General features: G+C 38.2%; 2 protein-coding genes across 2 annotated transcripts in view; both read right to left on the minus strand.

Moving 5' to 3' along the window:
* The window catches only part of LOC133730324 (uncharacterized), a 35163-nt gene extending 22824 nt beyond the window's left edge, over positions 1 to 12339 (minus strand). The window contains exons 1-2 of the mRNA XM_062157940.1: positions 12274 to 12339; positions 11941 to 12166 (exon numbers count right to left, since the gene is read on the minus strand). Coding sequence (XP_062013924.1) covers positions 11941 to 12166; positions 12274 to 12339 — 292 coding nt within the window. The remainder of the gene's footprint in view (positions 1 to 11940; positions 12167 to 12273) is intronic.
* A 733-nt stretch (positions 12340 to 13072) lies between these two features.
* Positions 13073 to 14158, minus strand: LOC133729118 (uncharacterized protein At2g29880-like). The gene is made up of 2 exons (XM_062156589.1): positions 13772 to 14158; positions 13073 to 13670 (listed from the first exon to the last, which is right to left on the minus strand). Exons 1-2 carry the CDS (start codon positions 14111 to 14113, stop codon positions 13275 to 13277), a joined length of 738 nt encoding a protein of 245 aa, XP_062012573.1. The 5' UTR covers positions 14114 to 14158; the 3' UTR covers positions 13073 to 13274.
* Between the last annotated feature and the right edge of the window lie 12016 nt (positions 14159 to 26174).

Here is a 26174-nt window from a genome sequence, read left to right on the forward strand (position 1 = left end):
ACTATTGTTGGTGTATTAGACATTCCTGTGTGAATGTCTGTATATATATTATTACGTGAAATAATATGTATTGTTGGAGTTGTGTTGAGTTATTGTTGAGAAACAATATATTGTGAGAGGTGTTGAGTTTTATTGTTGAGGAACAATAAATTGTTGTGATCTGTGGAGATCACTAGGTCACGAGGTGACCATGGCATCTATTAGTGAATCACGCTCTCGTACCGGGCTGGTGGTTATTAATAGTATTAAATCGTAATCACGTCTGTGGCCGGACGAGTGGTTACGTTCAGTTAGAGCTCTAGTCTGTCTGCCAAATGTGGAGTGACCTTATGAGTGAAATTGAGAGTAACTCATAAGTGTCAATATATATATGGTAACCTTATGAGGGAAATTGAGAGTAACTCATAAGGGTCTATATATATATATGAGTCTGTCTACCAAATGTTGGGAAATCTTATGAGCGAATTTGAGAGTAACTCATAAGTGTCTATATATATATATGAGAGTGAGGGATCTTATGAGCTAAATTGAGAGTAACTCATAAGTGTCTACATATATATATGAGAGTGAGTGATCTTATGAGCTAAATTGAGAGTAACTCATAAGTGTCTATATATATATATGAGAGTGAGAAAGTAACGTGGGTTTGTGGTAGTCTTGAAATCTAATAAATCAACAGTTCTTTCTTGTTTACTCATACTGGCTGTAAAAAGCTTACCGGGTTTTGTGTTGTTGCAACTCCGGTACACTATTCAAATTGTGTAGCGGGTAATCCTACAGGACAGGAGAACCAGGACGGTGATCGTGCGGTTAGAGCAATTGTTAGAGTTTTACAACAATTGTAAGTTGTGAGGTGTGTTATGCTCATTTGAGCTTTATAATATATTGTGAGAGTGAATTGTAATAATGAACTCGAAGTTTCGAGATTTGGTTTTTTGTAATTGTAATTATTCAGGTTTCGGATTTGAATTTATTATTGCAAAATTCGGGGCGTGACTAGTTTGGTATCAGAGCGTAAGGTGCATATTTGGTGATGTGTCAATACCTTCCGAGTGATGGCCTGTCTGCAGCGGATCCCCATCGTGTGCTCTTTGGTATTGGCTAAGTCATTGGGTATGCGTGAGTGTTGGGAGTTGTTTAGGCCGCTAGTCGTTTAGGGAACGTGAATACATTCCCTATAGTATTGACTTGGTTAATATGAATTTGTATTTGACTTATACTGTGTTTTAAGTGTTATACAAGTATTAGCCAAGCATACTATACTCCTTAGGTGATGGATATTCGAAGGGGTTGTACTTAGAACCTTACAGTTGTCTTGTAGGTTCGTATGAGAATAAGTTCAGTGGCCGCGAGTTACAATCCTTGAGGAATAGGAACCTCTTGATTCAACTCTGTTAAGTCAACGAGGATTGTTTTATGGAAATGAGGTTCTTTTGATTGTTGAAGTGTTTGGTTGAAGGCCATGGTCTGGACCTATGCTCGTCTGTAATGTGGATACGAGTATTAATCGATGGTAATTTTGCCTTTTTAAGTTGGATATACTAATGTTCTTGAATAGATTCTTGACTCATGTGGAGTTGTGAGTAGTGTTGCGGTTAGGGAAGGAATTATTGCGGTTACTTCTTCCTTGTGCTTGTAAGTTGTTAAGCAGGGTTTAAGGTGCGAGACAAGAATTTTATTTTGTGCTCGATGGTTAGAGAGGAGAGACCATTGTTTTGGGTTGTCGTTGAGTACTATAATTCCTTCAGAATCAGGATTGTTGGTAGAATTGGAATTAGTAGTAGTTTTGGTGATTCTGAATTTGAATTGAGTTCGCGAGATGTGTCTTATATACGTGGTTGATGTTACTTGCATCATTTTGGAACGATACGTTACGATTCACAAGGAAAACTGGATTGAAATTTATTCATTTGAACACCATGGGTTGATGACCTGACCGTGACTTGTGAATATAGTTTTGTTCAAGTGAATGAAATTGAATTTGTGGCCTTTGTGTGGTGAACTAGTTTCTTAAGTTTTGGATCGTAGTATGGAGATGGGCTGCAGTGAATTTGAAGTTGTTGTGTGTTTTAAGTTTAAGTAGGCGGGACACTTAAAGTTTTGCAATGGAGTTGATTTTGGTGTAATTAATTGGGAGGAGTTAGAATCAGTTCTTGTGAATGATGTTGGATGAGAGTGTGTGCTTTGGTGATTGATTTTAGGTGTTATAGTTAAACGCAATTTCGGATATTGATTTTAGTGATTTTGTTAGGTATCCATAGTGGTTCAAGTGAATTACTATGTGATATGGAGTTTGATTTGATTTCTGAATCGCTAAATGTTAGGGATTGAATTGTGGTGAGTTTTGTTGAAACAATTGATAGATGGAATTATCGAGATTCTATAAGAGTTGTAAGAGTAACTCTAAAAACGTGGGTTTTTCCTAGCTAACTCAGGATGTGTTTAGCTTTATAAATCCCTAATCCTATCGATGAAATTGTTGTGTTTGGTTTGACTCAGAGGATACTAGCTAGACCTCGATGCGACTTAATTGATTGTTGGATTCTTTTTGAGTGATTGTTTTTATTGCATCATTATGAAAGATGTGTGCAGTAGAGTTGTTTATGGTTTTGAAAACAGTATTGGGTGACCAAGGTTCGATCCTTGGTGTTGTTGTTGGTTAAACAAACAGGAAAGAAAACATGCACACCATCTTATTGAGTTTATATTACAAAAAAAAAAAAAAAAAAAAAAGCGAGGACTATGCTATACTAAGCCTAGTCAGCAGCTCCGGATGGGTTGAGGCTGAGCTCAAGAGAAACGTTTGAGCCACTGTGGTAACCGCCTGAGCCACCAGAATAGTAACCAAAAGCGCTACCTTCCTCGGAAGTAGCCTTCAGGTTACCAAAGACGTCCTCGCCGTGCACGGGGAACAGAGGAAGAGTTTGAACCTCCTGGTGATCTCCTCCTCGTTGTTGCAGGGATGTTTGTCCTCCTGTTGTGCCAAAAGAGTTGTACTAGTATTAGTGTTGAAGTGTGAGGAAGAATATGAAACAGAATTTAAATCAAGAAATCCTTCATTACCAGTAGAATAGGTGGAACCAAAGTTGAGATCAATGGATCTACCATCATCAGTAGAACTAGTGGACCCAAAATTGATGTCAATGGATCCACCAGCTGGCCCAAAATTGATGTCGATGGATCCACCAGCACCAGTAGAACCAGTGGACCCAAAATTGAGATCAATGGATCTACCAGTACCAAGAGAACTAGTTCTCATGGGCACTGGAGCAGCCTGATTACACCTATTCATCTGCTTCTCTCGAGCCCTGACGTTCTGGAACCAAAAGTAAATGTTCTTACCCTCAACATACCCATACTGGTTCAGCTGGAGACAGATCTCGTGAATCTGCTCTGTAGTTGGGCACTTAAATCCCTTGACATAGTAAAGATCCTTGAGGATTCTTATTTGTTCTGGAGTAGGAATCCACCTGGTACGGCTTCGCCAGAAATCCCATGTTGGCACTACTTCCAGCTGCTTGGGTGTTTCCTCCCTCCTCTGTTGGTTGCTGTTGTTGTGGTTCCATTTGTTGCGGGGTTTGAGCTCCATTAGTTGCAGAGTTCGTGGCTCTTGGGTCATGGGGTGAGAGGATGTGGAAATCGAGGAATACATGGTTTAGTGTTTGAGGGAGATTTTGTTAGAAGGATTGGAGTTGTTGAACTGGTGATTGGAGATCTGAGATTCTCAGAGGAAAGATGAGATCGAATCTTCAAATGGAAGAAAAGATCTGAGAAAGAAGGATTGAAGATTTGGAGGAAAAGATTGAAGATCTGAAAGTTCAGAGGAAAGATGGGATTGAATCAACTAGATGGGAGAGAAGATCAGAAGAGAAGGATTGAAATTGATGAAGAAAGGATTTGAGAAGAGAAAGGCTGAAGAGTTGAGAGAGAAAGGCTTGAGCTCGGAAGAAAATTTCTTTTCTTTTGGAGTGAACAGTTTTTCCCCAGAATGCACCTATTTATAGAACAAGGTGAGCAGATCTCCACCGTTGGATGAACGATCTCAGAATTTGAATCCACGCGTTGGATTAAAGTCATCCGAAAACCCGGAAAAGTTGTTGGCGCGTGGAGAGCGTGTAAGGGGACAGGCCGAACCTCGAGATGCTGTGGCAGACAGCTTTAGCCGAAAGCAGATTTGACTGCCGTAAATCACGGAAGGGATAAGCCGTGACACAAGTGGGCCGTACTTGGGCCTGTCTCGGATCAAGGCATCACTGTAGCTGTGGGTGGAGGCCTGATGGGCCGAGTTTCAGAAACAGTTTTGGACATGATGGGCCGAGTTTCTGAAACAGTTTTGGATACGTTGGGCTGGGTTTCTGCAACAGTCTTGGATGTTTTGGGCCGAATTGTTGAAACAGTTGGTTTAAATAAAAGGATTGGTATGGATAATAACGTGAGCAGCCGTGCTCGAGTGGTTGAGTGTACAGTTCGTGTACAAGAGGTCTGAGGTTCGAACCTCGCCTCTCGTTTATTTTTATTATGTTCGTTTATGACATAATAAGTATAAAATTTGTACACATTATATTAAGCACAGCTTGTGCTCCAGTGGTTGGGGGACAAAGGTTTCGTGCGGCAGGTTGAGGTTTCGAACCTTGCCTTCCCCGTTATTTCATTTATGTCACTTATGACATAATAAATATAACACGTGAGCATATATTAATGAAGGCAGCTCTTGCTTCAGTGGTTGGGAGCAAAACCTTCGTGTTTGAGGTCGGGAGTTCGAACCCTACCTCTTACAAATATTTTTGGGTCTCGTATATGCTTGATATACAGACGTATATACGGTATGTACGGTATACATACGTATATACGGTCTGTACAGTATGCATACGTATATACAGTTGTACGGTATGCATACGTATACACGATCTATACGGTATGTATACGTATATACGGTATGTACAATTTCATACCGTAGCCGAGCTGGAAGTTGGTGGGCCGATTGGTAGGCCCAAATAGTAAGCCCAATTGTTCGGCCCGAATAGTAGGCCCAAATGTTAAACCCAAAGTGGTTTGGGCCGGTTCGAAATGTGGATGGTTCGGTTTCTTCGGCCCAATTGGCCAGCCCTAGTGCTTAGCCCAAGGATTGAGCAAGCCCAAGTCATCATCATTGGGTGACATAATTAATTGGCGTGCTTTTGGGGATGATTTGTTTTGAGTGATGCATCTCTATGGTTGTGAAGAGTGGTGCATGCTTAAGTTTTACTATGGAGATTTACCGTGATGCTAATTGAGTAGCGAAACACTTTGTGGGAGTGTTTACTGTGCTTGTATGCCAGTACAGAGTGAGGATCTATGAGATGATCCATGTGACGATTTTGTGTATGTGATGTGGAGTGTTGTTGAGCAGTTGTTGTGTGAGTTTACGTTTGTGATGAAAGGATTTAGTGGCCATAGGAATGTATTTTTATACAAGGGTTGAGGCTTTGTAGATTACTACAGCTTTGGGAAAGATGGAGATTCGATGGTTAGGTCAACCTTAATCAAGAGGAATTGACTTACGCTCAAATTTCGGGACGAAATTTCTTTAAGGAGGGTAGACTGTAATACCCCGGAAAATCCAAATTAAATTCCGTGGTTTTTTTTAGAAATGATTTCACGATAGTAGGAGCGAGTACGAAGCTTGGAAAAGTTGTGGAATTAGTTCGAACGATTTTATTTTCGAAAACGAACGTTTTTAGGGGGTCAACAAAGTTGACTTTTTATACGTTCAAAATTTGGGAAAACTTCCTTCATGAAAGTTGTAGAGCTCGTCGATACGAGTTCGTGGACATGTGGAACGCAATATTCGGAGTTCGTATGATTAAGTTATGAATATTTGAAAATTGGGAATTTTCTATAAATAGGAAAAATATCTGATTTTTTTCATTAAGGACAAAAAATTTGTTTTTTTGCGGAATAGTCCCCCCTCTCTCTCTCTCTCTCTCGCGCAAAACCCTCCCCACCCTTGCCGACCCGCCGACCCGACCCGACGCCAGCGGCGCCGTCGCTCTTCCTCCGGCCACGACCCGGCCCTCCCCGAGGTCGCCTCGAGCCGCCCAGCCGCTCCCTGCCACCGCCTTGCCCCGCCGCTGCCCCCAGATGGAGATCGAAGACACCCCAGCTAGGTGAACCCGACCCGACCGGAAAACCATTTTTCCGGCGTTGCATGGGCCGATCGTCCCCATTTTCGTGATCTCCTCCTCATGCTGATCATCCCCATGTAAGCCTTTCATCACGATTTTTTGTATAGAACGCTAGATCATGGTTTGACTTTTTCGACGTCCCTGATTTAATCTGGAATCTGATCAGACGCTCCGGATTAATCCAACTTCAACGCTTGATCTAGGACGATCTAGGCCAAACCAGACTTAGCTCCAGGTATGGAAGTCGATCACCCTTTCATTTTGAACCAGTTTGTAGTTGGTCACTTTGCCATCTGAGGTGGTTGACCGGCGTTGACCGCCCACTGACCACCGCTTGTGGCGGCGCATCAGACCATATTTCGAGTTTTCATTATCTAGGCGATGATCTATGCATCCATACGAGCGTTTTGATATATAACATGGTCATGTTAGAAAAAGTTGATAAATAGTGGATTTACGTTTTGACGTTACTATTTAACGTTTTTACGTTTATCTTCGGTTTACGATCTGTGAAGATCTGACCATCGGTTTTGCTTCAATTTTGGATATGTTGATCGTATGACTGTCCCGGTGACCTTGTGAGGTCACGGGCGAAGATCCGACCGTTGGATCTTCGTATAATTGAGAAATAGTGATTCGGAAGGCGATTCGTGAGAATCTGACCGTCGGATTTTCATATAATTTTGTGGAGATGTTAGTAAAGGCGATTCAGGAAGATCTGACCGTTGGATCTTCGTGATAATTTTGGAGGATGATCCTAAAGGCGATCCGTGAGGATCCGACCGTTGGATCATCATTAAATTCAGATCCGACCGTTGGATCATCGTTTAATTTGAATCTGAGTGTTGGATCGTCGTTTAATTACATATTTGAGTTGTTGGCTAAGTCAAGATCATTATTGGACTAGGTGATTGACGGTTTGAGTTGGTGGACGATTGTGGATCGTATTTTGAGCTGAATTGAAGACGCAGCGGGATTATCGAGGTGAGTAAACCTCACGTGGTTCATATTACGAACCCAATATATTTAATTGCTTTATTTTGCAATCATATGAACTATTGTTGGTGTATTAGACATTCCTGTGTGAATGTCTGTATATATATTATTACGTGAAATAATATGTATTGTTGGAGTTGTGTTGAGTTATTGTTGAGAAACAATATATTGTGAGAGGTGTTGAGTTTTATTGTTGAGGAACAATAAATTGTTGTGATCTGTGGAGATCACTAGGTCACGAGGTGACCATGGCATCTATTAGTGAATCACGCTCTCGTACCGGGCTGGTGGTTATTAATAGTATTAAATCGTAATCACGTCTGTGGCCGGACGAGTGGTTACGTTCAGTTAGAGCTCTAGTCTGTCTGCCAAATGTGGAGTGACCTTATGAGTGAAATTGAGAGTAACTCATAAGTGTCAATATATATATGGTAACCTTATGAGGGAAATTGAGAGTAACTCATAAGGGTCTATATATATATATGAGTCTGTCTACCAAATGTTGGGAAATCTTATGAGCGAATTTGAGAGTAACTCATAAGTGTCTATATATATATATGAGAGTGAGGGATCTTATGAGCTAAATTGAGAGTAACTCATAAGTGTCTACATATATATATGAGAGTGAGTGATCTTATGAGCTAAATTGAGAGTAACTCATAAGTGTCTATATATATATATGAGAGTGAGAAAGTAACGTGGGTTTGTGGTAGTCTTGAAATCTAATAAATCAACAGTTCTTTCTTGTTTACTCATACTGGCTGTAAAAAGCTTACCGGGTTTTGTGTTGTTGCAACTCCCGGTACACTATTCAAATTGTGTAGCGGGTAATCCTACAGGACAGGAGAACCAGGACGGTGATCGTGCGGTTAGAGCAATTGTTAGAGTTTTACAACAATTGTAAGTTGTGAGGTGTGTTATGCTCATTTGAGCTTTATAATATATTGTGAGAGTGAATTGTAATAATGAACTCGAAGTTTCGAGATTTGGTTTTTTGTAATTGTAATTATTCAGGTTTCGGATTTGAATTTATTATTCAAAATTCGGGGCGTGACATTAGATATGGTGAATCTATTTACAATATGAAATCATTTTTCCTTTTATTTTGATTCTGCTGGACCAAAGAAGGAGTGGGCTTGATAGTGAAGCCTATCGGGCTTAGTCTGCAGGCTTGTGACCCGGGCTTTCATGCGTAAGTCAAATGGTGTGTGAGGCCTGCTGGGCTGCTAGGTCCCGTAGAGGGAGAGTGGGCCTGCTGGGCTCAGGTTGGTCTGCCAAAGAATGAAAAATTATTACTCAACCATTTCGGTAACTCCAATTGAATACGACCAGGTAAGGAAATATGAGGTTTAGGTGGAGCGAGGCTCTCTTAAGTACACAGCCTCATCTAAACCTTGCCTAGACATCGCATCCAACTGGATGAGCCTAGTTTGAGAAGATTCATAACTTTTGTCATGGCAACATGTTGTGAGCTTCTGTTCTGGTCTTGCAACTTGGGTTTGAGCTTCTGGCTCGGATTTGTTGTTGTGACTTTGGGCTTGATTTGAGCTTCTGACTCAGCCTCATTTAATATTCACAATTATAACATAATTAAATTCAATATATGTTATTAAATCATAACATAAATAAATTAATACAGCGGTTATGTACCTAAGGAAATGGGTTCAAATCCCATTAATGCTTCTGGCATTTTGTATAGGTAATAAATTGGGTAAATGCTTCTGGCATAATGTTAATGTAATAATCGCGTAATAATTTAGCCCATAATGTTTCTAGCATAAGTAATTATAATGGCATAATTCAAATTAGTGTAACCAAAAATTAAGCCCATAATTTGCGTAATATACAATATTAAAATGTAGTAATAAAGGATACATTATGAAACTACTATGGTAATTGTTTTGGATAAATATCAATCAAAACCAAAACATGAATTGAATCAATTGATCAATCACCAATTATATGGAGTTGAATATGCTTCTGGCAGTATTAATATTAAATGGTGGTGATAATTACCAATTTGCCATAATGGCACAGTGGACAACATGATGGGTCGGTACACATTGTGGCTGGGTTCGAATCCCAGAAATAGCAGACTTTATTTTTGCATGATTGATTGATGCTCTCTAGTTGTGAATTGGTGCTACTGGACCAAGTGCTAGAAATAGCTACAGCCAAAGTATCCTAATTTTTTTCTTTTTCAATCAAACAATCCAAAACATGAACAGGTATATATATTCCAAATAAAACAATCAGAATTTAGGGTTCATGCATCATGGAGGATTTTTCATGTTCAATCAATAGGCTCAATAAGCATGAATAAAATTAGATTTTGGAAAACATTACTTGATGAAGGACGGATGAATCTTCAGGTTATGTGTGCAGAACTGAGAAGGTTGTCTTCTCAGCCAATCCAAGAGCTATTCGCCTCTTCTGGTAGGAAACCCCGAATCTCAAAGCTATTCGATCCAAATCTTAGAGTTAGTCGTGAACACGGAGCAGATTCTCTTCTGAACATCTCCCACTTCGAATGGTGTACAGGTCTCAAAACGACTCCAATAGGGCTGAAATTTGGAGGTTAGATAGAAGAGGCAGAGACGAACAACTTTGATGAAGGAAAGATTTTGATCTGAGGTCCCAATCAAGAGGTTTCGGGGCGTGCAAATAGGCTGATCTGCACAGGAACTAGTGTGCTGCTGTGCTGCAGGGGCAGTGGGGGCTGCAGCGAGGTTGCGGCAGGGGCAGCAGGGACTGCAGGGAGGTTGCGGCAGTGGGGTTTTTTCCTCGCTAGGGCTTGGGTTAGAGCGTCGTGCTGATAACGTGTTGTAAAATAGAAAAGTTTTTGAGAGAGAGAGAGAGTTTGGACACAGAGAATAGAATGTGTGTCATATTCATCTCACCATGAGGAGCCTTATATAGGACTACATGGTGTACACAAAAGGGTAATGCTTAATTACAATCCAATCACTCCTACAATTACAACCTATCAATCACCAATCTATAGGGATAGGCACCTATTACTCAACATCTATTTAGATGATTATCCACAAATATTTACAACACTAATAATAAAAAATAGGATTAAATTATGTTTAGTCCCTTTACTATGACCATTTTTTTGTTTCAGTCCCTGACATTCTCAATTAATCTGAAAAGTCCCTAACGTCAAAATTTCCATCTGATTGGTCCCTCCCGCGACAAATTAGGAGTTGGCCTTAGGTAAAATGTCCAATATACCCCTATGTTATTTCTTTTTCCTTTTTAATTTCTTTTTCTCCTTTTATTTTTCTTTTTTCTTTTTAATTTCTTTTTCTCCTTTTTTTTTCTTTTTTCTTTTTAATTTCTTTTTTTCCTTTTTTCTTTTTTTCTTTTTAATATCTTTTTTGCTTTTTCTTCTTTTTTTCTTGTTCCTTTTTAATTTTTTTTCCTTTTTTTCCTTTTTAATTTCTTTTTTGCTTTTTCTTCTTTTTTTCTTGTTCCTTTTTAATTTCTTTTTTTCCTTTTTTTTTTCTTTTCATTTTGCCTACTTTCTCCTTCCTCAACCCACCAATCCCATTCCGATCAAACTCCACAACCCATCTGTTTCTCTCCCCAAATTGAAACCAAACCCAGCAAAGACCTAGCTTGTCGGTGCAGAGATGGACATCGAGCAAAAGCAAGAGGCTAGGAGCTGATCGATCAGTTCTTCACCTTCTCTGAAGCCATCTCCCTCTGTTGGGATCCGCCCTCGCCTCCATCATCGCCGACGCCATCTCCTAAACACAAGCAGATCCCAATCAGCTCGGAAATTCGCCGCTAAACCACTCCCCTCTTGTTTTCACAGCCTACTTCTCTCTCTCCCACTCAAATCTCACTTTCTCTCTCCACATCAAGCCTCAATCTGGAAACTTTTCACTGAAAACTACCATTTTTTCAGACCCTGAGGTTTTTGGGTCTTGCTCAAAATGGTGATTTGGATTTTGGGTCTGGTTGAAATGATGATTTTTGATGGCCAAGTTGACCAAAACCAGAAGTGAAGAAGAAGAATAGTGATGGAAAAGGAAAATGGTCTCCGACGTGGAGAATAATAATTGGGGTTTCGGGTCGATTTGGATTGGTTCGCCGACGTGGCGCTACCGATGCAGCATGATACGATGGTCATTAAAAAGGAAAAAGAAAAAAGAAAAAAGAAAAGAAAAAAGAAAAAAGAAAAGAAAAAGGAAAAAAGAAATTAAAAAGGAAAAAGAAAAAAGGAAAAAAAAAAAAAAAAAAAAAAAGGGCCGCCGGCATGGAGAACAAGAATTGGGGTTTCGGGTCGATCTGGATTGGTTCGCCGACTTGGCGCTACCGATGCAGCAGGATACGATGGTCATTAAAAAGGAAAAAGAAAAAATAAAAAAGGAAAAAAAAAATTAAATTAAAAAATAAAAATAAAAAAATAAAAAAGCAAAAAAGAAATTAAAAAGGAAAAAGAAAAAAGAAAAAAAAATTAAAAAGGAAAAAGAAAAAAAAAGGAGAAAAAGAAATTAAAAAGGAAAAAGAAATAACATAGGGATATATTTGACATTTCACCTAAAGCCAACTCCTAATTTGACGCGGGATGGACCAATCAGACGGAAATTTTGACGTTAGGGACTTTTCAGATTAATTGAGAATGTTAGGGACTGAAACGAAAAAATGGTCATAGTACAGGGACTAAACATAATTATTTAATCCTAAAAAATATATATGCAATTAGCATGTTATATGACATAAATTGTAATAAGTGTTCTGAACTTTTTTTATGTAAGTAAAACTATACCTGGTGGCACTTTGAGTCCATTTCGTCTAGAAATCGCATCATTCAACACTTTTGAATCATGAGCGGAACCCTCCCATCCACTAATTACATATATGAACTGTAAATCAAGGTTACAAGCTGCTAATACATTTTGTGATATCTTCCCATGGCGATTTCGATATCTGCTAACCTCACGTCCAACTACCGTTGCTGGAATATGTGTGCCATCTATAGCTCCGACGCAATCCTGAAACAATGAAAAAAGATATAAAATAGTTGAAAAGAAAAATGAAATAATATCTTCATTACTGTACAATGAAATAAATAACCATCCATAAAAGTTGCATTGCTTACCTTAAAGTAAGGATAAAACCTTGTACTTTCTCTTATGTTACGTGGCACGGACTCAGGTTTAGCCATAAACTCTGGTGCTATTGTATTCAGGGCCTTCAAGACTTTGTTGAAACTTTTGCTAACAGCGAAATGAGATCGCTCAAATATCAGCCGAGCTTCACTGTATCGATTGTTTTGGCCGACAACAAGTAGAAAGGTTGCGAGCATTTCTTCAACACAAATGTGTCTTGTATCCCGCAAAGGTGTTTTCACTTTTAGGATGCTACATAATTTTTGAAAAACGTCAGGATACATTCTATACACCTCTCTAAAGATTTGAGGGTCTCTGTCCAATATTTTGTGCATATATATGTATCCACTTGATGTCACTGGTCGCCGAGTCAGTGGACGTCTAATACGTTCACCACGTATGCTGAATACAAGGTATAACACATAAACCACTGCTTGTATTGCCATTAATAATATCTTAACAGCCTCGTAAAACTGTTCTTCCTCTTCATCAGCTACATGTCCATTTCAGACATTGCTAATAGAGAAAGCACCTAAACATAAAAATGTCACTATTTCTATTAACATTCATTCAAAAGCAAATCAAATATCATAAATATTCAAACAAAAAAATAAGTTGTAATCCATCACACACAAGTTTAAAATCATTCAAAACAAGCTGCAATTTTGAAAATCAAACTCCATAACTTAAAATTAATAACAGAACATAGCCTATTGCTTATTAGGTGTCGCTGGTGGAGATTCACCCAAACCTATTGCATTTGTTTGTAGGTGATCCAATTAAGTCGCTGTTCAGGAGTCATCTTCAAGAAGAAATCTTGCTTTGCTTTAGTATTAAGCAAATCAAGAGCCATAAAGCAAGCTTCATTAGTTAATCCTGGAGTCTCCTTCATAGCATCCAAAAGATCACTCTCTCTTGATTCTCTCTTCTCCATTAAGCCACAAATTTTATCAAAACTTGTGACAATTTTACCAATGCCACTTGATAAGTTTTATAGAACCTCAGCTTGGCCAGTAGCCCCTTTTGAGCCACTATTATTTTCATAGTCAGTTCTACTCCGTTTTCCTTGAGTCCTGCTATGTGGTGGAGCTGGAGCATCTATACTGGTACCTTGGGAGGGTTGTTGTGAAAGAGATGGTGAGTTTTCTTGGTGTGATGACTCATTTTCACTTTGCATGAACATGTTAGTATTTCGATAAAAAACTAATCCATCTATGCCACCAATTCCCCAAGATCCATTTTCCTCCGCTCCAAATGTTGTTGCATCTGTATCATCACCTAGACTAATTGAGCCCATTCCAGTTGCAGTTCCATTTCCAACTGCAATTTTCAAGTCCTCATAGTCTGGAAAAGTTTCTGACCGAAAGTGCACATGCGTTGGATGTGACTAGTAGGAAAAAAAAAAACACAATTGTCAATATGATGATGATAAACATTTGAAATAATTAGAAATCCAAATTAGAATAAACGAAAAGGCAATAAGCTCACCTTCAAATAATCTGCCCATACTTCATCATCAGCAGTGAATCTTTTTGTGATCGGATCCCACCCAAATCCAGAACTATGGCGCATAAGTTGAGAGTAATTGGTGTACTGTTTCTTAAACCATTTCACTCTGCTTTGGTAATGACTAAAAGTTATTTCATAACCAAGTTTTTCCTTAAGTTTAGGAAGTAGCTTCGCCTCTACTGTTTGTTTGCTTATCACACCATTAATATCACGAAATCCAAGTTTGGCGCCTTCAACCATAAGTTGAAGCAAAACGTTGCTTTCTTCAGTGTTCCAAGTTTTGTAATCCTTTCTTTTACCATTCCCTTGTGAATCTCCCATCTATACGATTGTGTAGAAGTAATCATACATGCAACTTTTATCAATCAAAACATTATAATTCAAAGCAATGTATGTACAACTTTGAAGTATCAGAAGCTATGAGAAAATGAGTCTTCAATAATATATATATATATATATATATATATATATATATATATATATATATATACCGGAAAAAAATTACAAGACCACTTCTGTGTCCTCTATATTGAAATTTACTACAATTCACATGCTTAAAGTACTATCATTGTTGTCTAATGCGTAAAAGTGAGGGAGAGAGTGCTAGTCATGTTTTTGTGCACTGCACAACCACTCACTTAAGATATAGAGATTAATGATTAATGGAGACCTCACCTACCCTTTAGTTAATTCCCTTCCCTCACTCAGTAAGGGCTTAGGCTATGTAATTTAATATTTTAATTGATAGCAAAAGGCTGTTCTTATTGATTATTACCCAGACACTAGCTTCTCTTTGATTAATGTTTCTTTTTCATAATTCATTCAATTACGCACTTGTTTAATCACACTTCTTTGTTTTCTATCAGTAGAATCACACACACTTTAGTTATAGAAAAGAAGGTCTGGCATGCATACACACACACCAAAAACAAAAAAAAAACCACACACACACAAATACCATTCGGCTTATCTACCCAAACTTAAGAGCCACAAGGGCAAACCAACAGCAAATTAAACAAAGAGAACCAGGCCAATATAGGACGGCAACAAGTAATAAAAGAAACCAAAAATCTAGAGAGAAGAAGAAACAGACACAGCAAACAACAAAAGAAAAGGAACTTCTTGCAGAATAGTCTAATAAGGATGACAATTGCAATAACAAAAATAGCGCAAGACGCAGGGCTATGATCAAACAGTAAAAGCATAAAGCATATACGTATTGACGACAATTTTGGGTTTTAGGGTTTTGAGGAGTAGGTGATAATATTTAGGTTATTAGGGTTCCAAGCATCACAATTGAAAAACAAAAAAAATCAAATTCAACAACAACAATGAACATGTTAGGTATTAGAAGTTGATACCACAAAACATTAGAGAAAAGACAACAAAAAATTTAAGAAAGAGAGATGATGGAGGACCAACCTCTTCGCGCGCAGAGAGAAGAACTTTGATAGACTTTTCCACGCTCAAAATCTTTGCTCTGATGGCTGGAAAAATATTGGAGTTTGGTATTTATACTAAAGACTATAAAGTCCATGATTTTCCATGATTCTCTAATTCCATATGTATGAATGATATTTTGAATACCCCTAAACTTCTATTCATTTTTAAAAGTCCTAATTGAATACCCCTAGACTTTGGTGGAATTCATAAAGATTTTTTAAAATCTTAATTGAATACACCCAGACTTTTATGGATTGTTAAAAGTCTGTATTGAATACACCCAGACTTTTAAATTCCATAGACTTCTTTAAAAATGCCAGTAATTCCATATACAATACACCCCCCTAAGTGTGTGTAATTTCTTTACCAAAAAAAAAAATGTGTAATTTTGTCTTTTCACAAAATCTATAATCATCGACAATCAGTTGATTACATGAATTAAAAAGAAGAAATGATTTATCCTTACAAGTAGCGAGAAATTTTAAATACACTCCCTCAATTACTTAATACACATCCCTTATATTTTTTTGTCTCATTTTTTCATCAAATTTCCATCTATGTCCCTCCTCATTAAATAAACAAATGAGAAAAACTTTTTAAAAAATTAGGTCGGCTGTGTATGACAAATTTTTATTTAATACATTCTTTTACTATAATTTTTTTATTTATTGTGGAATTAATTGCTAATTAATTCCAGGACATATCAATATGGTAATTATTAATTATATTTATTCTTTCTCACATCAATAATGTTGGTATATTGCTAGAAAATTGAATAACTTAATTTTCTTACCTTTGTTGTTCTTCAAGTTGAAAAACTTCATGCCTCTAAGATTTTTAAAGATTCAATATATGTCAATACCTTCATGATCCATATAGTTAGGGTCAATAGTAGAATCGGTAAAGAATGTCGTGGTGGTTGTTTTGTAAACGAAGTGATTGATCATTTCTTTTTTTGAAATGGGGTTTGGAACCCAGTCAAGCTGGGAGGCTCAACCCCACGCTCATATTATTAACTAAAGAAGAATACAACGGGGGGGGACATATTGCCTAAACCCCGTGAGCTAGAGATGACAGATAAATCTTGATCAATACAATCCATGAGCCAAGAAGGCCCTTCCTCTAACCTAAAAGTGACACCCACTATTCCGGACGATGAACTTGGCAATCGAGTGAGCCACCTTATTGCACTCACGCGATCGATAGAAAACTTCAGAAACATTAAGTTGCCTAAGGAGACTCTTAATCTCAGAGACGATAACACCATCAGTGGCATAACAATCCTCTTCCTCTAACGAAGTGATTGATCATGTATCCAAGATATATTTGATGGTTTTATAACTTATTTCAATATGTTTCATCCAATTTGGTTGCTTGCTAATCTTCATATAAACTACAATTATTTCATCTGCCATTAACGTTCATGTATGATCTTGAAGAAAGATAGATTATATCATAATCAAAGACGAGAAGAAAATTTTAACTTATAAGAAAATATTTAATTAATATTTAGATATATAAAGCATTTAATTCTTATTTTATTTTTCTGGATTTTTTTTATTATTATTAATGAGGAGGGGTAAAAATGGAAGTTTGATGACAAAAAAATATAGGCGTGTGCATTAAGTAATTGGGGGTGTGTATATAAAACTTCTCATGTTAAAATAGAAAAGAGAAACAAATTAAGAAGAATTTAAGAATGAAAGAATAAGAGGTTAGTCATATATGTGTGATGTACTGATTTGGTGAACTCATTTGCATTAATAGACTGGAAAAGCAATGGATGTTAATTGTGAGAAGGCAATCAAACTTCCCCAATCCAAATGTTCTGTCTTATACAGAGCAGCATAACAAGTCCACATATTTTTGTTATCCCTAATGCAAAAAATAGTAATTAGCAAATAGGGGTCATTTGAGTAGTGGGAGACGGGGAGATGATCATGTGCTAAAAAGAAGTTACTATAGAAGACATCGAGTACATTGCAAAAGGGTGAAAGTCATATGAATGAAGCAGTGAATTTGGACAAAACCATCTGCCCAGAAACTGCTTTAACATCATCCCAATAAGCATGTAATTGAACAGTCCACCCGAATGATCTATTTGTTGCATTACTACAAGAAATCTTATATTTGCCGTATTCAAGTCACAATCAACTACTTTTCCACTTCTACTGTATCAGCCGACTAAGCACCAAGTATAAGTTCATCAACCTCCCTCTCACATCCACTCAAAACATGAAAGATAAATGATGCTCTCATGAGAAAATAGATGAAGCACTAAATTGAAGATGAAAAAGAGAGGAACTCGACAAAACAGAAATATCTTGCCATTTTTTGGCTTTAATTCCCGCCGTGTATTACTAATTTGAGGGTTCTCCTACATGGTTGGTTTGCAATTTTACAGTAAACCTCAACTAGTACCTAGTATTAGTAAAAATTGAAGCAATGCCAGCAAAAGCATGGGAGTAATATGTCAACAAAATACAAAATACCAATAATCAATTGTATCCCCCTAAATCCGAATTTAGCCCCAATCCTTAAATCACTGATCAAATCACTCCCAATTGAAGAACAGTCAAGTATTACAATCATCTACAAGAAGACACTGAACCCAAAATTAAATCTGCATAATTTTTACAATATGAGGAGAACTCAACAGAGAAAAAAGAATAGAATTCTACAGAAATAGAAGCATCAACTATCAGTTAAGCGACACCAGTACCTTACGTGATCAAAGGCGAGGCTTGAAGAAGCGAGTACCAGCCACGCGCGGAACCGGAGCGTTAAGTCTCTTTCTTCGAATGCGTCTTCGCGCCCATCTCTCACTTTTTTCATCTTCAGTAATCGGGTCCCCCAAACGATTATGACCCGACCCATCACATTGGGCTTAGCCCAGTTTAGCTACCCCATTTGTGTGAAAACGTTTCATTCTGTTGCTTCCAAGTGAGCCCAAACATCTACTTGACTATGAAATTTTTTGTTACTTTCTTCACATGTTCTAATTAGGACTACTAAAATAAAGATTAGTTGAGGACTTTCTAATCAACTGTTTGAGAGTCCAACTTTTTTATTACATTATGACAAATTAATTGTTAGATGTTTATGTATGCATGAGTAGATCACTTCTGAAGAATTTCTTCCAAATTGCTAAACGTACGTTAAAGTACCAAAATAGATCAAATCAATGGACGAACCAAATCTGTCAAATATGAACCGTTCATGTTTATAATTGATCAATCACAATTATAAATGTCTTAACGATTTTCAATTTGGTTGAAAATTTGCATAAATGATCTACACATAAATATCTAAACATCTAACGGTTTATTTGTAGAAATTTGATCGAAAAGTAGGTCTAACACAAAAGTCCTCAATTAGTGTTTATTTTAGTGGTCCTCATTAGAAGGGCTCCCATGTAACCAACAATATATTGGGGTAGGAAAGAAGCGAAACGCATTAAACATTCACAAATGATTCTTTTCTTTTTCTTTTTTTAAGAAAGGACATCACTCCAATATATTAACAAATGTAGGTAACATTATACAATGATCCACTCCAAAGGGACTACGTCAGAATTGAACCACTGCTTAGGAACTAAAAGGACCCTAACATAACATCACCATGAGATAAGCCCCAGGAACTAAATAACCAAAAAATACTAAGGCTAAAACCGAACAATTCAAGTTATAAAGATTGATTGTGAATTGTTTGATGATCTATCTCATAGAAAAAAGAGAAACAAATTGATTCCGATTAAGACCCCAAGTCATTGTTAAAAAATAAAAAATAAAAATAAAAACCCAAGTTGGAGCAGGTAATTTGGCTGAGAGAAGAGCGACATTTAGAGAACTAGCTACAAGCAAAACCCAAACTAGGGTTTTGTGGGTATAGGCGGCGGTGGCATTTAGTGAATAGCGATCATCTCCGACCGGGAAGAAACGCCTCCAGCGTTGACACAAGAAATAATCGAACAAAACCAGTGAGAAGAAAAGCTCCGGCACGTAGGAAAAAGTGCAATAGCAGAACTTGACGAGTATGAGTGCAGTAGCAGGATTGGACAAGTGTAGTAGCAGGATTAAGCGATGACGAGTGCAGTAGCAGAACTGGACAAGTATGAGTGCAGCGAGTGCAGTAGCGGGATTGGACGAGTGCAGTAGCAGGATTAGGTGATGACAAGTGCAGTAGCAGAACACGAGTACAAGTACAGTAGCAGAACTGGACGAGTATGAGTGCAGCGAGTGCAGTAGCAGAACACGAGTAGCAGAACTGGACGAGTATGAGTGCAGTAGCAGGATTAGGCGATGATGAGTGCAGTAGCAGAACTGGACAAGAGTACAAGTGCAGTAGCAGAACTTGACGAGTATGAGTGCAGCGAGTGCAGTAGCAGGATTGGACGAGTGCAATAGTAGGATTAGGCGATGAGATGAGAGTAGTAGGAGAGTGAGGTCTGAGATTCTTTCTCTTAGCAACGTGTAGAAGAAAGATTTTTTTTTTTTTTTTTTTTTTTGTGCTTTTGAGAAGTAACATAAATAGATTATTCTCAGAAGAAGAAAAAAGTAATATAAACAGATTATTCTCAGAAAAAGAAAAAAAAGTAATATAAAGGGATTAAAAGTCAAAATGAGTAGTTTTTTTTTTTTTTTATCAGGTGAAATATCATTCATTAAACTGCGATTACAACACCCAAAAACGGGCTTACAATTGAGTAAAGCAGCAATTAGTACTGCACAAACTTACTCTGAAGACACTAAATTGAACTGTCAATGAATTCAACGACGAAGACTGAAAAGGATGGCTAATCGGAGTAACAAGGCCAAAATAAGTAGCATTGTCGGGGATGGGGTCAAGCCACAGTAGATAACTATAGGGCGGGCCATCCCAGGATCTCCCTGAAACGTCAGCACAGGCTGATAAGAAGATGCGCGGCCAAAAGCCGGCAAAAGACTGGATCCTAGTAACCCAAAACCAACCATCCAACTCAAACCATTCGTCAGAATCCATGACAACTACCCTAACGAGTAGGGACTTATTGACACTGCAGGAAACAGAAAAACACAAACCAAACAAAACTAGACGCAAACAGAGGCCGAAATAGCCAGGCCCAAACACAAAGGCCCGGCCCAACCACCACTCCCAGCAAGACTCCAGCGCCGCAATCTACCAAGGCAGCACCGCGATCCACCAAGGCTGCCAACGACAAATCGTGCCCCGTCGGCAAATCACACCACGCCGAATACCCACTTCACCCGCTGCACCTGCACTGTCGCTTCCCCACCACTCCTGCTGCTCCACCACCAGTGTCAGATCCCCAGGACCAGCACTCCCCTGCCAACCTGTCCTCACGCACTGCCGTAGACCCAAACACCCAAAACCCATGGATCTGCGAAAGGAGTAGTTAAGGGGGAAAAAAATAACATAAAGGGATTATTCTCAAAAAAAAAAAAAGTAATATAAAGGGATTAGAAGTCAAAAAGAGTAGTTAAGGGTAAAAAAGTAAATTAACTCATGACATGTGGTAAGTGGAGAGCAGATTGTCCTTATTTGTAAGATTTAATCCTTATAAAGAGATTACAAGTCAAAATAAGTAGTTAAGGGTAAAAAAGTAAATTAACTCATGACATGTGGCAAGTGGAGAGCATATTGTCCTTAAGTGTAAACTTTTGTCCTTAAATGTTCAAAACCAAATGTTGTGGAGTTTTTTGTGTTTTGAAATCCTATAAAGGGGCCAAGGGGGTATATGTAGTTTGCTATTATTTTTAATTAAAAATGAATCAAATTTATTCATCTTCTTCGTTCTGATTATGTTCTCTCTGGAAAAAATCCTTCTCAATTCAGCAATGGTTATTCAAGGAATCAAAACACGGTTCCTTCCCTTACTTCTCTCTCATCAAACCCATGTCATATTTATTATACTCAAGTTCCTCACCATCAATCGTAGAAAGCCAATTTTGTTTGATTAAGAAATTCAAAAGTTTGATTGCATATTATTGTTGGAGAATTCAAGGTTTCAATTACAATCTGCATTTAGTGGAGGCAAAACAGATGATTCGGAACCTAAACTATTGTTATAGATCATAACAGATTATTTCCTTATATACCTGGATACCTAAATTCGACGTGCCATTGAAGAACCCAGGAAACCTTTATTTTGTTTTCCTTCCAAAGGAAACCCGACCTATCTAACTGAACCCACAAACCCCAATCAAATAATTGAATCTAAACTGTTAGGGAGTATTGAAGTGTTGGGGAAGTGTATCGCTTGGATTAATGACTCGTGGATATTCAAACCTAGAGAAGGAGAGGAAGATACAGATACAACCAAGAGGAAACTGAAGAGGCGAAGACATCAGATTCTTTTAACATGCTTTTTTCTTTTATTTATGTAGTAAAATAAGTGAAGTTTCCGGAAGGAGCAAAAAAATTTATTTGGAGGGTGACCCATGAAATCTTGCCAACGGCTTATTCTCTTCACCGTCGACATCTTCTTGGTTCTTCAATTTGCTCCAGGTGCCAGGGAGAAGAAGAGAGTATTCTACATGCCCTTTGGTCTTGTCCAAAGGCTAAAGAACTTTGGAGACTTACTCCCTAGCTTTAATAGTGCAATTGGTAGTAGGCAGTTTGGAACCTTCACGGACTTGTTTAGACTTGCAACGGAGGCTCTTGGCTGCTTTCGCTTTTCCTTCGAAAAAGCCGCGGCTTCTTACAGAAGCAGGCTGTTAGGATGTTTACCAAACACCAACCAGGGCTTTGCTTATAAGCACAAGAGCTGAAAAGCTCCTCCAAACGCACCCAACATCAACTCTTACTTTGAATGAATTGGGATTGGTGGTTCTGATTTGTAGGAGGATTTGGCAACTAGGAATGATGCAATATTCAATTATAAACTGTTCAGCCCTCACTTTCTATATGCCCAGGCTTTAAATTTGCAGCAAGAATTCCAAGAGCAACACTTACAATCTTGTTGTTCTGCTAGAAGACCTGCTGCTCAGGTTAGATGGACACGGCCTTCTTTTCCTTTTTTGAAACTGAATGTAGATGGTGCAATAAATAATGAGCTTGGTTTGCGAGGATTGGGAGCAGTGCTCCGTAATGAGAATGGTGATCTAATGCTAGCAGTTTCAAAGGGGATGAAGGGTGGATTCTCTGTCAAGCTACGAAATTATACGCAGCGGTGTTGGGCTTTCAAACTATTATCCAGGCAGGTTTTCAATTGACACATATCATTTTAAAAATGGATGCTTTGGGAGTAATCAAGCTTTGAATGCTACTGATGTTGATTTGTCGATTGAAGGTGCTTTGGTTAAAGAAGTGAGAAACCTTTTCCATTTCTGCTCTTCAGTCATATGTACATATAGCCCTAGGAAATGTAATCAGGCAGCGAATAGTATAGGCAAAAAAACTCTTTTGTTTCCTGCATTTCAAGTTTGGGTTGAGGAAAGGCCACAATATCTAGATTGCTTAGTAATGCAATTCACTTTCTCAAAAAAGAATGGTGTGAGGTTAATAAACAGATGTCAGCATATTAAACAAGTGACAGGGTTGGGATAGGAATTTTAGGGACAGGTGATCTCCTCCCCATCGTAGGAAGGCACCAAGACAACGTGGATTTTGGAAAAATTAATATATGGTCCCAAACCATATTACATGTACTTATTTCTGATTGGTTCTCTTAATTTAATTTGGGATTAAATACTTGTTACTCCTTAAACTTTTGCCTGAAAAACAGTTTAGTCCCTCGCCTTTCAAATTAAACTGGATAGTCCTTATTCTCTCTAATTCTCATATAACAAGTCCAAAATGATCCGAAATGACTATTATGCCCCTCATTTTCTATTTTTATTATTTTTTTCTCTATTTTTTTTTATTTTTCTTCCCTTTTTTTATACTCTCTCTCTCTCTCCCTCCCTCTCTCCTCGCTTCTTTTTCCTTCTCTGCATTTCAACTTTATCTCAAATTCCTAACAGTAATTCTCTCCTCTCTTCTGTCCACTTCTCTCGATCGGAGACCACCATTTCCGGCCACCAATTCAAAACACGCCACAGCCAATCGATTCTGGACCCGATTCCGATCAAAACCCAAGAAGATCACTGCCATCCACCGCCGTCAACCTCATCACGCGACCATCAAAGTCGCGACGGCGCTGCTCCCTAGCTCTCATCAAGTTTCGGCCATTTCCTCAACACACCCCCGCCATCAGCGTGCTCAGAGGAAGCCGAACATCAAAATCCAGAAGCCTCGCCGCCGGCCGTGCCTTGAAGGACCGCGCACGTTCCATCACCGGAATCCTAGACCCTGGGTTTCTCCGGTCTTCCTTCTCCAAATCGAATCGAGCTCCAATACCTCCAAGAATGGAGTCAGTGCCTCTCCTTTTATCAAAACCAAGGGCCCGACTTCTGATTTCAACCAGAGCCGCCGCGGACGCCGTCGGATTATCCTCTTCGTTCTAGGGAAAGGGTCCACTGAAAACAAGGGAAAGGGTTTTCTAGATGGGTCGAATATCGCCAGGCTTTGGCCACAGGTGAAAGCGGCGGCGGAGGAAATATCTCCGAGGCATTTGAAGGCCCTCAAAGGCAGCCATTTCGAAATTAGGGTTCAGCCCACTGACACCGTGAGCACCTTTCTTCTTCATCTCCTTTTTTTCGATTCAAATTTTGAATTTCTTTTGCCTTCTTTAGCATTTCGCCTTCTTTCTCTCTAATTGTGAGTCAAGTAATTGAACAATGCCCAATTGGAATGATGGAAATGTTGTGATGTAGAAGACTTGATGTAGTTATAGAGAATCAGTTTGACTTGAAATTTGATGTGAAAAATGCAGGTTATGATTGGATGTTTGGCTTGGTTGTTATGTTGCATATGAGAAGCATAGATTTGGCTTATGGTTTTTGAATTGTTGTAGTCTATGGAGTGTTACTTCTGGGCTATTGGCTCAATTGCTATCAATTGGATAGATTATGGATGATGGGTTGAAGAAAAAGAAGGTTTCGAAGAAGAAGAAGAATAAGGTTTCGACCCGAGGCCAAGAACAGCTCTGGCGAGAGAGAGAGAGAGAGAGAGAGAGAGAGAGAGAGAGAGAGAGAGAGAGAGAGAGAGAGAGAGAGAGAGAGAGAGAGAGAGAGAGAGAGAGAGAGAGAGAGAGAGAGCAAAAAAAAGAGAGAAAAATAATATAAAAAACATAAAAAATGAGAGAAAAATGATAAAAAGATGAATTGAAGGGTATAATAGTCATTTTGGACTCATTTTGGACTTGTTGTGTGAGAATTAGAGATAATAAGGACTAAACTATTTAATTTAAAAGGTCAGGGACTGAACTGTTTTTAGGAGAAAAGTATAGGGAGTAACAAGTATTTAATCCTTTAATTTGTTATCTATCCATGACAAGTCGCAAAAAGGTACTTCCTATAAGCCATAGAAACCTAAGCCATGAGGGAGCTCCTACTGCCGATGAACCTTGCAATCAAATTAGCAACTACGGTGGAGAACCAAATGTCCAATTTTAGATCTTAAGCTTATATAGAACAGGCAACCGATAATTAATGTCTAGCACATAGAGGCTCTATAATACTAAGCTAATGTCATCTCCAATTGTAGGTTCAAAGTCCAATTTTTAAACCCAAGTTCCCAAAATTCGTCTCCAAGACTCCAATGGATGGGAGGTTGTATTACAAAAAAAAGGTTTTGAGGGTTCAAAGTCTAAATGTCGGTCTACAAATAGACCATGCTATATTGCTATAGATGAAAATGGATGAAGAAAAGTTGAAGGTTGTGCCCACGTGCATTTGGTGTGAAGAATAATGAGCAAGAGTACTAACTTTTTCTTTGTTTTGGAATTAATGAAATCATTCCTTAATAATAACCCAAGGGTATGAACCCAATGGAAAGAGCCCAATTACAAATAAACCTAATAAGGAAAATTACTACTCAACCCAAATCCACATAGATATGGCAAAAGAATGTAACCCTAAAAATTAAGTAATACATCATCTCCTACAATACAACAGTTGTCGCCACCCGGAACCAAAAGGTCGCAAAAAGTGCCATATCGAGGAGATAAAATCCGAATAACCGCTGCCAGTACAATTCCAAAATGCAAATCCAATCGAAACCAAGGTAATGAGACGATTAATTGGAGCCAAACCCACACACTAACTTTCTCTTCCCCACCAGAGAGACTCAATCTACGAAGGAAACCGAAGCCACCGAAATTAGACATAAGCCAATAGCAAAGAAAAAATTCAATGGTAAATGGGGGGTGAAACTCCCATGTGTGAGCACCCTAAACATTACTAATTAATTAAAGGATTAAATACTCGTTACTCCTCATACTTTTGCATGAAAAACAGTTTAGTCCAAATTTTTTAAATTAAACAGTTTAGTCCTTATTCTTTCTAATTCTCACACAACAGGTCCTAAAATGACTATTATACCCCTCACTTTTTATTTTTCTCTCTTTTTATTTTTTATTTTTCTGCCTCTCTCTCTCTCTCTCTCTCTCTCTCTCTCTCTCTCTCTCTCTCTATATACACACACACACACACACACACATATATATGTGTGTGTGTGTGTGTGTGTGTGTGTGTGTGTGTGTGTATATAGAGAGAGAGAGAGAGAGGCAGAAAAATAAAAAATAAAAAGAGAGAAAAATAAAAAAACAAAAAGTGAGGGGTATAATAGTCATTTTAGGACCTGTTGTGTGAGAATTAGAAAGAATAAGGACTAAACTGTTTAATTTTAAAATTTTGGACTAAACTGTTTTTCATGTAAAAGTATGAGGAGTAACGAGTATTTAGTCCTTAATTAAACAACACTATACCAAGGAATGAGATATCGGATATGTTTAAAGAGTTATAGTTATAATGATATACAAAAAACATATTTTGGGAAGGATTTTGTTATACTATACCATATAAATACAAAGTCCTTGTGACCTCTCTAATCACAA

The sequence above is a fragment of the Rosa rugosa genome, chromosome 2, assembly GCF_958449725.1.
Source record: "Rosa rugosa chromosome 2, drRosRugo1.1, whole genome shotgun sequence".
Taxonomy (NCBI): Eukaryota; Viridiplantae; Streptophyta; class Magnoliopsida; order Rosales; family Rosaceae; genus Rosa; species Rosa rugosa.

What these genes read in the sequence shown, in the direction of transcription:
- LOC133729118 (XM_062156589.1), bottom strand. Translation starts at nt 14,113, where the DNA reads ATGGGAGATTCACAAGGGAATGGTAAAAGAAAGGATTACAAAACTTGG. An exon ending in TATGGGCAGATTATTTGAAG is followed by an intron (nt 13,671 to 13,771) that starts GTGAGCTTATTG and finishes TTTTCCTACTAG; the next exon opens with TCACATCCAACGCATGTGCA.